Consider the following 18,098-nt stretch of genomic DNA (forward strand, 5'->3'; position numbering starts at 1 on the left):
ATTTTTAAGAAAGAGCAGCACGAGATAATGACAGAACAGTGAGTGAGTGATTATGGCGCAAAAACCAAAGATGATTATAATGCGCCAAACACAAGATGGGATGATTACAATTGATGACATTAAAATTCAATAAATAAAACAAGTAGACAAATGTACCAGATCCAGAGGATGAAGTCATATAAAGAAAAGTTAAAAGCACACATTAAAAATCAAGACACAGTTTTCAAAACAAATTACATTTGGTAATAAAAGCCAGTCTCTTTTAAATAATAAAATAAATTACAATTGACCTCTCTTCCGATTAAACGGTCAAGAGGTAAGTCACAGCTATTAAAATATTTCTGACAAAGACTGTTAAAACAGGGACACTCAATTAAAATATGACGAACAGATAGACAAACATTACAATATGAACAAACAGGTTCATTCTCAGCTTTTAAAAGGTAGTTATGTGTCACTCTAGTGTGACCAATTCTGAGGCGAGTCAAAAGAACTTCCTCCTTACGATTTCAAGTTAATTCCCAATGCTCAATTCTAGGCTTTACATGTCTTAACTTGTTTTGAAGCTGAACATCCCAAAGTTGCTGCCATTTTTTTTTTTTTTTATCTTCTCTTTGACTACACAACAGATGTCTCCAAAAGGGATGAGGCGACTGGACAGATCAACAGCACATTTCGCTGTGATATCTGCCAGCTCATTCCCTTTTATTCCCATGTGGCCAGGAACCCAGCAGTACAGGATATCATATCCACGACTCGTTAAGTTTATATGCAACTTTAGAATATCCACTATGACTGGATTTTGAGTATGGGAAAAAGCTTTTAATGATTTAAGCGAACTACAAGTCTGTATAAACTATAAACTTTTTGTGGCAGAGCCTTGAGATGTACAAAAGACTATAATATATCGCAGTTAGTTCGGATGTTAAGACAGAGAAAGCATGGTTCAAGCGTCTGCCCTTCATGTGATCTTGAATTACAAATGCCATTCCGACATGATCTTTTGACTTTGAACCATCTGTATAGACTGGAATATAACTGCTATATTTGTGCCTGTGCTCAGCGAAGAGTTGTCTGTAAATGATCTCGTCAGTGCTTGCCTTCGCATGATGCTTAAAAACATTAAGAAGCTGAATCCGTACATTTTCCCAAGGTGGGATTTCAAAATTCTGTACTGCTTGGGGGCGCATATCAGAGAGGGAAAGTTCCTCAATGACAGGGCAAACTCTTAAAAGAAAGGTAGGAACACAGGATGGACGTGTTTCAAATAATGTGTTACACACATTATCAAGTAAGCACAGCTTATTGGGATGTTCAGGTTGGGATAGAATATGAAAATATTGCAAAAGGGACAATTGATCACGCCTCAGATAAAGTGATGGTTCGTTATTGTCAACATACAGACTCTGCACAGGAGAAGTCCTGAAAGCTCCTGAACAAATCCGCAGAGCTTGATGGTGAACAGGGTCTAGTTTTAACAAAACTGATAACCGAGCGGATCCATAAACAACTGAGCCATAGTCCAGTCTGGAGCGAACAAGCACTCTGTAAACGCGAAGCATAGAGCAACGCTCTGCACCCCAGGAGGTGTTCGCCAACACTTTTAAAATATTTAGTGTTTTTAGACACTTCTTTCTCAGGTTTAAAACATGAGAAAGGAAAGTCAATTTCTGGTCGAACATCACTCCTAAAAATTTTACTTCGGGTGCAACTGGAATAATTGTACCATTTAGATATAACTCAGGTTCAGGATGGAGACCTCGCTTCCTACAAAAGTGTACGCACACAGTTTTCTGTTTCGAAAAAGTAAATCCCTGTTTGTCTGACCATTCTTGGATCTTATTCAGAGCCATCTGCAATTGCCTCTCTATGTATCTCATGTCTGCTCCTCGACAGCTAATCTGTAAATCATCTACATATAGTGATCCCAAGATGGTGGGAGGAAGTTCTTTTAATACAGAATTTATTTTTAAACTGAAAAGCGTTACACTAAGAACACAGCCTTGAGGCACACCCTCTTCCTGTTGAAAAACATCCGAAAAAACAGAGCCAATCCTTACTTGAAAAGTTCTAGCGTTCAGGAAATTCTGAATGCAAATTGGTAGGTTGCCGAGCAAGCCACTCTCGTGAAGATCGCGAAGTATACCGTATCTCCATGCCTTATCATAAGCTTTCTCTATATCAAAGAAAATTGAGACAAGGTGATTTCTTCTTACAAAAGCTTTTCGAATGGATGTCTCTAAGAGGAGCATGTTATCTACGGTTGTTCTCTCCTTTCGAAAACCGCTTTGATAAGGCGATATAATATTATTCTTTTCCAAGAAGTAGACTAGGCGGCTGTTTACCATCTTTTCAAACAGTTTGCAAACACAACTGGTAAGAGCAATTGGCCGATAGTTCGAGGGATTCCTTGGGTCTTTCCCTGGCTTGGCAATAGGAATTACAACAGCTCTCCTCCATGCACTGGGAAAAGTACGTTCCTTCCACACTCTATTGTAAAGAGTGAGAAGGGCTTTCAGTGACTTATAGGACAGATGCTTTAGCATTTCGTAATTTATGCCATCAAAACCCGGAGAAGACCTATGTGTCTGCAATAAAGCTCTCTTTAATTCCACCATAGTAAATGCTCTATTGTAAGGCTCAGATTTGGAAGAGTTGAATGCGATGGGATTTAATTCCGAGTGCTGCTTGATAGTGAGAAATGCAGGTGAATAGTTTCTGCTGGAAGAAACGGCAGCAAATGTCTCACCTATAGTATTTGCAATTTCTTCTATGGAGCTAATCACTCGGCCATCTTTTTCCAAAAAGGAAAGTGAGTGGTCCTTATATATTCCGCATGCTTTTCGAACTCTTTCCCAAACCGCCTTACTAGGCGTAGAGGATGTTATTGATGACACATATGAAATCCAAGAATTTCTCTGGCTCTGCCTTCTTACCCTTCGTGCATTTGCTTTGGCTCTTTTAAATGCTATGAGGTTCCGCAGAGTAGGATATCTACGAAAAATTCCCCATGCTTTTTTCTGTTTTTTCAGTGCTTCATAACAGTCACGATTCCACCACGGTTTCGAATATTTTATTATTTTTCCTGATGTTCTAGGAATGGAGAGCATAGCTGCCTGAGTAATAGCAGTTGTAACTGCTTCCACTGCATCATCGATAAGCACATCTTCTACCATTTTCTGTGTGAGATCTGCAGAGGAAGAGAAGAGTTCCCAGTCTGCCCTATCCAGTATAAACCGAGGGAGTCTCGACATGGGGTTCGCTCCTCTTCGTGCAAGTGATAAAAGAATGGGATAATGATCGCTGTTAAACAGATCACTTCCGACACTGAAATCGCAAAATGGCAATAGAGATGGTGAACAGATGGCTAGATCAAGAGCGTGGAATGTCCTTGTAGGTTCATGGAAGTAAGTGTCCTGCCCATTATTCAGGAGACAAAGGCAATGGTCTTCAATTACCTGCTCAATTTGTCTTCCTCGTGAATTGGTGTCTTTGCTTCCCCACAACGGACTATGGCCATTAAAATCACCCATTATAATAAAAGGCTCAGGCAGCTGAGCCACAAGGTCATTTAAATCCCACTGATCAATGTGTTCGTTAGGAGGCAAATAAAGAGAAACGACTGAAACTACAATATGAAAATTTACTTGTACAGCGACAACTTGGAGAGATGTCATCAAAGGAAAGGAACTTGAGGGATAGTCCAGTGAGGTGAGGAGACATACACCTCCACTGGCACGTTCACTTGCAAGGTTATCCTTCCTGACGAGAGAAAACCTCCGAAGTTTTGCATGTTGATCTGGTTTCAGATTTGTCTCTTGTATTGCCAAGCACACAGGATGATACGCATTGATCATAGCTTTGATGTCAAGTAAATTTCGGTGGAAATCGCGACAGTTCCATGAGACGAGGGTGGCCATTATGTTTGATGTTTGTTCTTCCTGTGTTCCTTTTTAGTTTTGCGCTGAAGCAGATGTTCGGGAACTTCTAGACCGTCTTCCACGTCCATACTATCTGAATCTGCGGATTCAGAAATCGTTTCATTTACAGAACTATTGCTGGGACTTCTATTTTTGTTAATTGGTTTTGGAGGGATATGTTTTGGTGTGCTTTGAATAACTATTTCTTTATTTTGTACGACATGTGTTGCATTTTCCTTTTTCTTGTTTGCAGATGGCTGGGTTTTATTTGGTGGAGTCTGTGTACTTATGGAAGTTTGAGTGGCTATAGTGCGGGTTGATTTCACGGCATTGGCATATGATTTGTTTGACTGAGGTTGTGTGCTTTGAACTTGTCTTCTGGCTTCGGCATAGGAAATGTTTCTAGAAACTTTTATGGTCTGAACTTCCTTTTCTAATTTCCATTTTGGACAGGAACGGGAAAATGCTAGATGGTTGCCCTTGCAATTAATACACAGTGCCGCAGCAGTGCAATTTTCGCTGTCGTGGCCAACCAACGAACACCGAGCGCATGTCAGGGTCCCACGACAGGACATCTTCGAATGGCCAAAACGCTGGCACTGGAAACATCGCATAGGGTTTGGAATGTATGGACGTACAGGACAATTGAGGTATCCAGCCTTAATATTCTTAGGCAGATCAGGCGATTTGAAGGTCAGGATCATGTGTTTGGTGTCAATCAACAGTCCTTCCTTACGCATCTTGATCCGCCTAGCGCCACAGACTTTTTGTTCAGCTAACTCGGAAACGAACTCTTCTTCTGAAACACACAGAAGGTCGATTTCCGAGATAACACCTCTACAAAAATTCAGAGTTTTATGCGCTGACACAGTTATAGCTACATTTCCAAGTTTGGTTTGTGACAAAAGGGAAGCAGATTGGGTTGGCGAGACAGTATCTATAAGCAGGTCTCCAGAACGGAGACGCTTAATGTTCTTTGGCTGACCTATGCATGAGTTAATGTATTTGCTTACTAGAAAAGGAGACATCTTTTGCAGTTCACCAGAAGGACAAGAGACAACTAGGAAGTGCGGATTTTCAGTACTTTCCTTTGCATTTACATCAGTACGGATTTTCTTACTAATAGGTTTCTCAATTATTTCTATATCTTGTTTATTTTCGTTTGGGTCAGGTTTTTTTAATATGAAAATTGAAGCCATGTTTAAAAGAGAAAAGATTCGGGTCTGACGGCCCCACCTACCACGGAGCCCTACAAGGGAACACAGATTCCTGTGTTAGGGCTAGCCGGACCTATACGCAAACTGAAGCCCCACAGTCGGCTTTCCCGAAAGCAGGTACTCCCGAGAGCTTGACCCCAAGCCACTGACACAAGGACTAGTGACCAGCCGATTGACACCCATGAGGACGACTAAGGTGCCTCCCGTTTAGCTGAAGCAGAGGCCAAAGCAGTGTGTTGGGGACAGTACCTCGCCCCTCAACTACCAGGACCCTCCTTTCCAGCGACACGGGTCTCCATGCACGGCAAACACGTGGGCAGTTTTCTCACCACTCGAAAACTAGATGCAAGGACTGCTCCAGTCTCTCGTGACGAGCCCCAAACTCCGTAGAGAGAAACCACAAGGGAGAAGGGAAGGAAAAAATTTTCAGCCAAGAGGACAGGAGATGGAAAAGAGGATAGATCACTGGGGCTCCAGGATCATGACACCCGTCTCATCAAGAAGATGATCCCCTGAAGGGCTAGGGTACCTCGGGATTGCCACACCCGTACTCACAAAAGTGAGCCCCCTGAGGGGAGAATGACAGAAGAAAAACAGAAAATTACAAATTACGTCTTTAAAAGAAATAGTGTATATATAACGGAGGGTTTTCAGCAAAGGGAGAGAAAAATTGCTCTACGTAATTTCCAAAAGTATGAGGAAAAGCATGGCAGTAAAATTTCATGATTTAATGACACATTTTTCAGTGGACAAAACTGTCAATAAAATCAAAGAACTATACTGGTTTGCATACATGAAACGTTACTTGTGGAAACAAGTCTCTATGTGCTTTGAGTGTTTGGTGAATAAAATTCCAGGAGGTAAACAGCAGGGGTATTTACACCCAATTAATCCAAGAAGAAGACCTTTCTCAATTATACACATGGATCATCTAGGCCTATTTGTGAAAAGTTCAAGAGGAAATCAAGACTTACTGATAATAATCAACAATTTCACAGGATTTACTAGACTGTTCCCTGTAAAAAATACATCCTCTTTACATGTTTTAATAGCTCTCAGAACTTTGGAAATTTGATGAAATTGGACTCCCTGATAGAATCATCCGCGATAGAGGAAGCTGTTATACATCTCATCGATTTGAGTAGTACTGTTGTGAAAATGGAATAAATCACATGTTAAACTCTACGCAACATCCAATGGCTAACGGGATGGTAGAAAGAGCTAACAGAACAATCTTATCCCCAATATCCACATCCAAGAGTGATTCACGCCACAAAGATTGGGATTCATGACTAAATGAAACTGAATGAAATTTGAATAATACTATCAACAAAACTATCAACAAACTAAAACGCCTTTTGAAACCCTACATGGTTATTTCCCAAGATTTAACGATGGAATCCTATGAAAAGTTGCAGATGTATAGACTGATCCAAAAGAAGTTCAAGAAGAAACGTACACTGTCATCGAAGGGAAACAGCATAAGATGAAAGAGTACTACATACATCGAAGGGAAACAGCATAAGATGAAAGAGAAAAAGTGCCGAACAATGACTTTTGAACCAGGTGAAATAGTAGTTGTTCGACGACCATCAAGAGCAACAGGTGAACCTACAAAACTCAACCAAAATACAGAGGACCCTTGATTGTGATATAAGTCCTTCCCAATGATGTGACCCAACTGGAGGAAAAAGAGCGCGGTAGACCGTATAAAACAACAGCCCACGTAAGTCAGCTGAAGTCTTGGTATGCTAATAACCTAGATGAGTTGGATGAAGAGGAACCAGGAAACTAGGATATTAACTCGTGAAGCTACAGGTAAAAAGTTTTTTTTTTGTCCCGAACCTACAAAGCACTTTACTGGAAAAACTTCATTAAGAACTTTTGTTATTGAACTTTTTATTCCTTCTAGAACTTTAAATTATGATTATACTGCACACAAAATGTGGATTCTTGTGGTATTGCCAACAATATTTGTTTAAAAAAAAAGGCGACAATTGAGGTCAATTGTTTAGTCAGGATGCCCGAATGTTAGCAATTTCCACAGTCTACCCCCAGATGGCGTCATGATATTAAAAGATATTCAAAGCAATTGTAATTAAAAAAAAAAAAAACACGAGAGATAGTGAATGTAACCACAGCAACAGACAATATTAATTACTCATGAACTTTTTAAAAGAGCAGTAGAATAAAGTATTTCGATGATGTTAGCTATGAATTTTTGTCCTGTTAAATAATAATGCAAAATCAAAAAGATACGCATAGTGGATGTAAGATAAAAATCCTGACACGAACAATATATATAAAAGGAAAATTGAAGCACCAATAATACTAAGTGATAGAATATTTAATAATTTCTTCATTTTTAAACTCTTACACAAAAAATTCACATTTCTTTAGATCAAAATTCGCATTGGGAGTTGAGATTGACCCTCTGGGGACTAATGAGCTTTAACGCGAGTTAATGATGATGAAGAAGGGCTCGATAGCGGAATATGCACCATTAATTGAGTCATAATCAAAATCCCAATTGTTCACATCGACACTGAATCAAAAAGAATTCTATTATTTAGATAATGCAATTTTTTTTATTGAAAAGGAATGTACTTCTTCAGAAAATATTACGTTGCATACAAGCTACATTCAAAATTTAAACGAATATTGCAATGCTTGCTTCCCAGATGCTAAATATTTGAATGTGCCAGCATGGCTCATAAAGATGCTGAAATGTGATACAGTACAAAGTCCAAAACCTGAGTGTCCATTATCCGGAATGATCTAAAATCCGAACCTCAAAGCCACAAGCATTTTTTTTATTTTTATTATTATTATTAATGCTTTATGCATGCGCATTTGATTTTTCCTTCCACAATAAAATATGTGGAGATTTTCACTTAAAAATTCCGATTCTTAATTTCCCTTAGGCACTAAATAAAATACCTCGTTATGGGAAAACAATCATGTAAGCATAAATTTGTAAGATTAATAAGTTGGCTCTGCAGCTGAGTGTCTGCTTAACATCACATCTCAAACCGAAACATTCACCTATTTTATATCCCTGACGCCGACCTGGTGAGTCATTATTATATTTTGCTTTCAACACTGCATATTTATCAACACATGACAGCTTCAGTAATAACTCAAGCTGTGATGTCTATACTTTTTTTTATATTAGTAATTGAACAACAAGAGTATGACAACCTTTTATGCTAACATTAAGCTTGGCGATGATTACAGATTTTTAAATGCTCTAAGAAATGTTGACCAGATAAAATTCAACAAAAATTTCTCTTCATATGCTAAAAATAGATTTTGTTAATGAAAATCATAGGCCAATAGATTACATTTAGTGCTATTTTAATTAAGAATAACTGATATGCTATTCACCATTAACCCAGAAGTGGTGGCAGAATATGTCGGCACCAGACAGCAGAATTTAGGGAAGACAAAATTTTTGGAATTTGGAGAAGCACCAAGCTGCAAATTTAGGGGATGAGAAGTTTTTTTGATTTAGGAAAAGCACTGGGATTCAAAGTTTAGGCACGGTGAAAATTTAGAACTTAGGAAAGTGCTTTGTAGCAGAATTTAGGATCCGTAGAGACTGCACCAGGCGGTATCAAGCGCCTGCCCTATATAAAGCCTTAAGTATATGTGGGAGTTTATTTATTCAGGACTCGGATTAGTTTGAAGCATGTGCAAGATATAAACGTAAGTATAGTAAATAACTAAACTGATACAATTCAGTACACAATAGCGGCAAGACAAAATTTAGCGAAACGACTTGGCTTTCACCACCAATCCTGTGATACACAGCCAATAGTGTATAATGGATGCTATTAAGCTAGGCTAAAATTATCTTTACTGATTTTAAGGCACTTCAATTAATGAAGCAGATTACACTGCTCCCTGATCTTCTAATATGATCCAGATTACTATTTTTCACAGACTGTTATTATTACAGCAATTTTATAAAAACTAAGCTTGAACTTTCGATTATGTCAAAAAGAGTTTCCAATTCTGGAGTTGCCAAAGGATCTACAAAGTGAAACGATGTTTTTTCGATGTTCATTAAACAAAAAATGGAATTGCTGCAAAAAATGGATAAAGCAAGGAGTATGGCATTGGAAAGTCGCCATTGTATATGACACACACACAAAAAGGAACTTTTTGAATTTTTTTTTGGAAGCATCTTATACAACTTACATTGAAAGAAATGTTTAATAAAGGAAACAAATAAATATTAAGCTTTTTTTTTTTTTTTTTGTAAATTTTGATACCCTTTAGATTATAATTGTTCTTTATTTCATATTTTTAATTGTATAATTTCTGCATGCCATCTTACCAGATTTAAATTGATCCATTATCCGGAAAAATCCCAAATCCAGAATCGCCAAAGTCCTGACCAGTCCGGATTTCGGACTTTGTACTGTATGTCTAATTTTGATATTATAATATCTAATCTTAATTTTATAATGCAAGAAGTATCAACTGCATTCAAGGAAAATGTTCAAGCACAAGTCTTACTCAAAGCACATGGGTACACTAAGTTTTGGAATTTAAAAGTCATCTGAGAGAAATATCACAAAATAAAAAATCATACTGAAACAACATTATGGAATTTTTCCTCTTTCAGTTATCTTTAAGTTATTTTTATTATTATCTATATAAGTTATTTATGTAGAGTTATTTGTATTATTATTATGTTGAATGCTGAATATTATATGGAATGTTGAAAGAAGGTCAATAATGAAACCATTCTTTTGAAAGGGGTCAATGCAAGAAAAAAGGCTAGGAATTCCTGATTTAGATATAATTGTAAACAACTGAACCATTAAAACGACAAAAATAAATGAAGTTTTACACACACAATTTTTTTAATTAAAAAAAAAAAAAAAACATATTTAGCCCCCTTCTTCCTTTCTTTACTCATTATTTAAAAGAAATTGCATTTAAAACAGAATGGAAATTTTCCTTACCAATTCCTCAACAAGTTCTTTAAATACCAAACCACTTTCTTGAGTTCGATGCAAAGTACACCACAGCCAACCATCTCCCATATCATTGTGCACAATAAATATATCACCTTTCAGAAAACTAGAATATAAAATTCAACACTCAACAGTTTGTAGAAAAAGACAAAGTAATAAAAAATCAAATAGATTAATTGAATTTTTTTTTTAAAATTCTGTAACAGACTTGAAAAAAGAACAATAAAAATTAATAAACAAAAATAAGGTTTTAGAAATAGTTTTCTTCTCTCCTGAGGTACATTTTAAAAAAAATACCACTTTTAATAAATATACAAAAAATTTCGACAATAAAATGTACTTTTACAAAAGCGATAACTGCTATGATGGAATTTCAAAACTGCACTTTTTTAAACTGATTACATTAATTTTTGAACAAAAAAAAAAAAAAAAAAAAAAAAAAGTTTTTTCATAAAAATAGAAATTACCTTATTTCATCTGTGTCAGGCATCTTGTTATAAGGCAGTATTGCCACAACCCTTTTTTTATCATTTACAGGCTAAGGAGAGGAAAAACGATTAAAAAATAAAGCAGATAACACATTAACTTATGAATTAAAAAAAAAAAAAGAATTACCAAAGAAATAATTTTATGGCAAATGCTTTTTTCAAAGTATGTACCGGGTGATCAAAAAGTCAGTATAAATTTGAAAACTTAATAAATCACGGAATAATGTAGATAGAGAGGTAAAAATTGACACACATACTTAGAATGACATGGGGTTTTATTAGAACAAAAAAAAAAAAAAAAAAGTTCAAAGGTCTGTTATCGGGCCTTCTTTCTTTGAGGAAATGCGTGATTCTGGTTTTGTAACTGCTACCCTGACGGGTGAGAGGGACGCCGATATGTTACAGAATCACATCGTCCCCAGCCTGGCTGATAAACACCTGCTGGAACGTGAGATTTTTATGCAGGATGGCGCTCCACACCGTATTGCTAGACGCGTGAAAGATCTCTTGCGCGCGTCGTTTGGTGATGATCGTGTGCTCAGCCGCCACTTTCGTCATGCTTGGCCTCCCAGGTCCCCAGACCTCACTCCGTGCGATTATTGGCTTTGGGGTTACCTGAAGTCGCAAGTGTATCATGATCCACCGACATCTCTAGGGATGCTGAAAGACAACATCCGACGCCAATGTCTCACCATAACTCCGGACATGCTTTACAGTGCTGTTCACAACATTATTCCTCGACTACAGATATTGTTGAGGAATGATGGTGAACATATTGAGCATTTCCTGTAAAGAACATCATCTTTGTTTTGTCTTAATCTGTTATGCTAATTATTGCTTTTCTGATCAGATTATTGCTTTTCTAATAAAACCCCATGTCATTCTAAGTATGTGTGTCAATTTTTACCTCTCTATCTACATTATTCCGTGATTTATTAAGTTTTCAAATTTATACTGACTTTTTAATCACCCTGTATAATGTTTTGCCATGGGCCATCAAAGTATTAAATATACCATTAGTAAAATCCTCCAAGATGTAATCAGTACACCTTAAAACTAAGAAGAATATGCGATAAAACTCTTGATTTAAGACTTCCAGCCCAATTATTTACTTATATCAGTTTTTAATATCAAGCACTACTATATTTCAGTAAGAGGAATTTTTCTTTTATACACTATTAATTTCAAAATAAAAAAAAAAAAAAATCATTTTATTCCCCCACCCAGAAAACCATCTTTTTTTCAAGTAGTATTTTCTCAACTAAATTTTTATTAACTGTATGATTTACATCATAAAACAGTACAATTTTATTAAATTTTTATTCACAGTTTTATAATGTAATAATTTATTAGTAGAATCATTTAACACATGAACGTATACTTCCCATTTTTGTATCTTACATATATTTAAAAAAATTTTAAATTTTTAAAAAGGAATAATTCTTATAAAAACTTAACACATAGCTACGATTAATTATGTTACTTTTCAGTTTTTGTTGTGAACAATTTTGCATTCTTAGCCACTTTTAAAAAGAACATATAACTATGGCTGAGAATTATTCCTTTAACATTAATTATTTAATACCATAAATAAACATTTGAAACATTTATTTAAAATTTAATAATGAAAATACTTGATTAAAACTATTCATGATCTATAATTATTATTAAAGAACTAGTGCATCAAATATTCATCAAACACATTCCCATATTAGATGAATGCTAAAGAGTTTTATCATAATTCACCATTTAAACTATTAAAAAATATAATCTAACATAAATTTCAAATTATACCTCCTATTTCTAATATTATGAAGAAAAGAACAGTAACTTCTTGAATTAGCAACTTGCAACAACAAAAACTAGAGAACTGACAGCAGATGCTTTGCCCTTATACAGTTTTCAAATGGGCGCCAAGATATTTCTCATACTTTCTGCTTGTCGAAATTACTAGAAAGCAATATGAGGGTCAAATTACAGTTACAACTAATACAATTATCAATTATATTTATTCAATTACAATACTAATTATGGTGATATTAGAAAATAAAAAGCTTTCTCTGCTTGGAGATTTATATTGAGGGAAGAGCATTCTGCATTGAAACTAACTAAAAACGCTTTCTGATTTCTCACTGTGAAATCACAATAATTTATTTGCTTGAATTTAGCAATTGCTATAACCTCCTCTTTCCTTTTTTCGTTGTCTTCGTTTAAATTTGTTGCAAGTAGCTTCGCTTAGAAAAACTTGCATGTTAAAATATGTTCCAGTATTTTCAATTTCGAAAATCACCGTATTTCCAATTTTGCAAAGCATTTATTCTATAAGAAATTTAAAACTAATTTCGAAAACAGCTTGAGTGAACTTAACAAAATAAATTGCCAAAACTGTTGTCAGCTTTGCAATATCTCGCCAAATTACCAAGATACCCATTTAATCAATGTTACATGGACTTGCCCCCATATTCTTACTTTTCCAGAACAGCTTGTCTCTTTTACATTTTTATATTGCATTATACGAAAGAAATACAGCAATTTCCCATAATACAATTACACTAAAATCAACTATCTACGTAAAAATTCATAACAATACTAAAAACACAAATGACGGAATGAATCTGACATAAAACCATGGCCTTCCTAATACAGAAACCCCTCATTTATGTGCTGACATAAAAAAAATTATCCATAAATTGAGGAAGCTAAAATAAAATTTGTTTTAATTCAAGAAAAAAAGTTTATAACTGTATGTAAAAATGATGTGATAATAATATGCAAAATAAGAAAAGTACCAATGATTAAATTTATTGAGCTAGATTTAATTGTTACAAACCTAATTTAAAAAGTCTAAAATTTTAAATATATATATAATTTAAGATATATATATATATACCTTTAATTTATAGCATTTTAATCATGCATAAAACTGAATATAGTTTCTATATCTCTACTGCTATAACAAAAGTGTGGGATCTTTCATTAAATAATCATTACCATTAAGAATTTCACAAACTAGTTCTTGAATATCTGTCAAATGTACTGCATTAGCATCTGAGTCAACAAATTTTCAAAACAAATTCATCTATGTGAAATAACACTCCATTCTTCATGTATTATTTGTTTATTATCATTACTTGTTCAAAGTTTCTTCATTTTTATTTTCTGAAAAAAAATCAGGTAACCTACTATTTTTCTGAAATTATTTTTAATACAAATTTAAGTACAGTTCCCAAAGAACAATACATATCAATGGCAACAAACATGGATACCTGTGGAAGGTATTACATTTCACCTATTGAGTAGTGAGAAATCTCAGAATCCAACTTAATCAGCAGTGATCTTTCACAGAATGAACAATCTCCAAACTTCATAAAAGGCTAATTGTGCAGTAATAAACATTTATTAATTTTGGCAAACCATCTAATTTTAAGTTTTTATCTATGATGCAGAAAAATGTTATATTCCCAAGCCTGTTGGTAGAATTACTGATTTTCTGCTTGATAACTGAGAGATATAATACTTAAACAATTGCACTAATCTAATTTCCAGTTGATCAAACATTCTATCTTATATGCTGCTCCATTTATTGGGAAAGCAATACAAGATTCATCATGTGATGTCATAATGACCCCCCCTTCCCAGAAAAAACATTTCTTACAGATGTTATAAAATTTTGATATGTTTTTAAAAACTTTCACTCACTATTTTTCAAACTTTTTTTAATCACATCCATCCTGAATAAAATCAATACCTTTATTCATCTACTCATTTAAATAAAAAGTTTACACCAATGAAAATGAAATGGTAGGTAAAAACAAGTAACTTCATATGGTTTTATTAACACAATTACATATTATTTTGGCTTTACGTTACTTCTACTTTTATTATCTTCCACCAGAATGCAAATCAGTTAATTAGTTATGCAATAATAAAGGCAAGCAAGTTTATAACAAATTAGTATCAAGGCATAGCAGCTTTGAATTTGAGCTTTCAGCAGCCTTTCCTGTTTATGCTTCTCTGTTATTTGAATTGACTGATGGGCTTTAGCATCTACAAACCACATTTACTCCATGAATATTTAGAGCTTGAAGCAAAGTTTACTTAATCATATATTAATTTGCATTTTCATATTTTAATTTGACTGGAATGCTGTTCAACATTTTCCACAAGTAGCAGATATTTAGTTCCTATTATATGGTATTAGTTTTAAATAATGGTCAGTTGCATGTCTTACAAATAGGTTTATTTTAAACCTTCACTTTGAATTTGTGATTACTGTAGCCAGATAATAGCATGGGACAATAAGTCATCTGACTGTCTTTATGTTTCTAATAGTTCAGCAAATTTAAAGTAGTCCAGAATTATACAATTTCACCTTATAAAGTTTGCTTTTTATTGGTCACCAAGAATCACTATTTTGATTTTATGAGAAGAAACTACTTTTTTGACAAAAGTTGTAAAGAGATTTTCAGGGGAAAATCACAAGTGGAAGATAAAAAAATAGACTCTAACCTTGAATAGGAATACACAACAGTATGCAAGAGAAAATAAGAAGGAATTAAAGATAACAGCAGAGATACTTAATTTCTTTAAAAAGCAGTATTCAATAAAATGCAAAAATGTAATCAAAAAAACTTTATGGCATATAACTGACAGCTTTTAAAGTAAATTGCACAATCAAGAATTGTTTAGTTGTTTTAACTGAGACCTCCAATAATACGTTTAAAACTGGGAGAGATACATAAATGAGAGACATATAAATAGCAGGTCATTGTATTACTATCCTTATCTTTCAAAGACTAAAGACATACTGTGAAAGTTCTGGGGATGTGAGGAACTTAAATTTACCTGCAATTATAAAAGTGTGTGTTACAAATGGAATTATATTCAAAATAAAAATATTTGGCAATAGCAATTAAGATATATTTTGCCTAACATTCACAGATAAGAAATAATAATAGAACTAAAAAATAAGTTTGCACTATGAAATTTTGATTAAAAGTGCAAAAAATAAATTCTGGGTTCATAACATTGTATTACTACAAATATTAAATATATTACAAACTTGTGTTTTAAATTCTGAAACAAAATTATAACATAACACTGGAAAAAAATATCACACATAATTTAAAAATAGATCCAGATATTTCACAGATATATTCCCATTACTTACTGAATATTAGACACTGAGAAAAGCTCAAATTAGCATGATTCAAATAAAGAGTTATTAATGCTATTCAAATAAAGAGTTATTAATGCTATTCAAATAAAGAGTTATTAATGCTATTCAACTATTTGGTACACACAAAAAAGGATTTGATCCAAAAGATAATGAAAAAAATAAGTGAAACAGAAATGAAATATCTCCTTCATATTATATAGACACTGATTTACGGAAAGACGTTACCCTTTTCAAACAAACAAACAAAACAAAAAAACAAAACAAAATCTGAAGAGAAAAGGTAGGTAAAAACCATGGTTAAAAAATATACACACAGAAACACTTTCCCCTTTTTACAGTATTAAAAAAACAACTTCATTAAATAAATATGTTGGTTTATACAGTAGAACTCCAATTATCCGAATCAATTGGGACCAAACCCTATACGAATAATAAAAATTTGGGTAATTTGATTTTTTCTGAAGAAAGGATGTATGAACACTTTGATCAATTATTGTATGCCTTGTATGTTGAAAATAGGAGAAAAAGCTATTTTTACAGAAAAAGAGGTTTAAATTGATTAAAATGAAAACGAAATACTTTTGCGTACACATTATATAGCATACTGTACAGTCCTTAAAAATGCTGAAAGTCATTACTTGCTGAACATCTTGGTCAAAGTAAGCTGTTTGATGGACAACATACCTGCACTTAAATTTTTTAGCTTTAAATTTTTTTGCTTTAAAGGATGAACAACCAGGCTTTTCAGCTAAGATCTCAGGTTTTTCACAAAGAATCGGACATGAAATTGGATTTTCCACAGAATGATGCTGCAAAAACCATTTGAAAACAACATCTTCTAAATTTTTGTTTATTGCTGCCTTCATTAATTTTCTTGAAGCCATTTTTGTTTTCAAGCAGTGACACAAAGTTTAAAATTGTAGGTTTGCTTCTTTTAATGTCTGAAATTGTTGATTGTCCAACACTACTTTTCCATCTTAATTTTTTTCTTAAATTCTGAAAGTGATTCGGATAGTTGGAGTTTGGATAATTGGAGTTGTACTGCACCAAATTTCTTTTATTATACTTATGTTGAATATTTCCAAACTTAAAATTTTGAGCTAATGAAATATTTATACTTAGCATTATTATCAGAAAATACATGATAAAAGAATTTAGTTGATGAATTACTTACTTCTGGAGGTGGAACAGGATAGACAAGCCTCTCTTTTTTGAGGAGATCAGACCAACTTGTGTAATAACCAATAAGATCTGACAAGGAGTCAAACTGCCTTCCTCCAATGTAATAATCACCACATACGGCTGTTATTCTAAAAGTAATTTAAATATTCTTGCATTATGTTAACTCAATATAAATTATACTGAAATTTCATATCATAAGTTAAGGCAGTAAAACATAAAATATATAAGACTAGGTTTCATTTCACAAATGACCATCCATGGTGTAGTATGCTTTAAAAAGACACCTAGCTTTTAAAACAAGTACACTATTTTGTCAATCTGAGTATCAATAAAATTTCAGGTACTTCCTTATTATTAAGGCCCCTGTATTTTTAAGAACTAAGTTGGTGTCGGGATTATAGATAAGGTCATGTTTACTTCTCACATGCATATTGTAGCTGCCATGTTTCCGTGACTGTTTGGTATCAGAAGATATGCCATCAGAAACATTTTCTAATCCTAGGAACTATATATAGCCCATTGAACTCCGCAAAACAAGACTCATGATGATGGCAAGCCATACCTCTTTCATTCTGCCACTTAGAGAAACACCAGTCTTTCAACACTTTGTGTAACAGCACCTGTTTTGGGGATTGACAAAAATGAAATCTCCGATTCCTAGTAAAAAATGTCTCTAACATGCTTTCTCTAGTTTCTCTATTTTTCAGGCTCCCTAACATTCTAAATAAGTCGTTCACCACTCTAGCACATGCGTAACTATTTTTGTTTCAAGTGTGGTTGTCTGTCTATTCTGAACTTCAGCAAGAAAAAATTCATCAGTTTCTCTGCATAACCTGCCAAGAACCTAGCCAGATTTGTCTTTCTGGTACTTTTCTGTTATGCACCTAGCACACAATTGGGATGTATGGCCATAACAGAAAAGTACAGTATGCATATCTGTGTGCTCAACAGACAACTACCTATGGTGTGTGTACCATCTATAAACTATTCTTGTAACTATAAATTATTTACACACACATAAAAAACATACTGCCTTTTTCTGAATGTTCTGTTTATGTACACAGTTTTTTTCAGTGTCACTTATTCATTTATTCCATTGTTAGATTAGAAGTAGAAAATGCATC

At 34.1% G+C, this 18,098-nt stretch overlaps 1 protein-coding gene across 6 annotated transcripts in view; it reads right to left on the reverse strand.

Annotated features, from left to right (window-relative positions):
- The window catches only part of vap (RAS p21 protein activator vap), a 138,485-nt gene that overhangs the window by 109,466 nt on the left and 10,921 nt on the right, over window positions 1–18,098 (reverse strand). For all 6 annotated transcript variants that reach the window (XM_085815183.1, XM_085815181.1, XM_085815179.1 and 3 more), the window contains 3 exons: window positions 16,967–17,102; window positions 10,593–10,663; window positions 10,114–10,231 (listed from right to left, as the gene is read on the reverse strand). In XM_085815183.1, coding sequence (XP_085671309.1) covers window positions 10,114–10,231; window positions 10,593–10,663; window positions 16,967–17,102 — 325 coding nt within the window. The remainder of the gene's footprint in view (window positions 1–10,113; window positions 10,232–10,592; window positions 10,664–16,966; window positions 17,103–18,098) is intronic.

The sequence above is a fragment of the Stegodyphus dumicola genome, chromosome 4, assembly GCF_044657685.1.
Source record: "Stegodyphus dumicola isolate Sdum_Otavi_A_Nest chromosome 4, ASM4465768v1".
NCBI lineage: Eukaryota > Metazoa > Arthropoda > Arachnida > Araneae > Eresidae > Stegodyphus > Stegodyphus dumicola.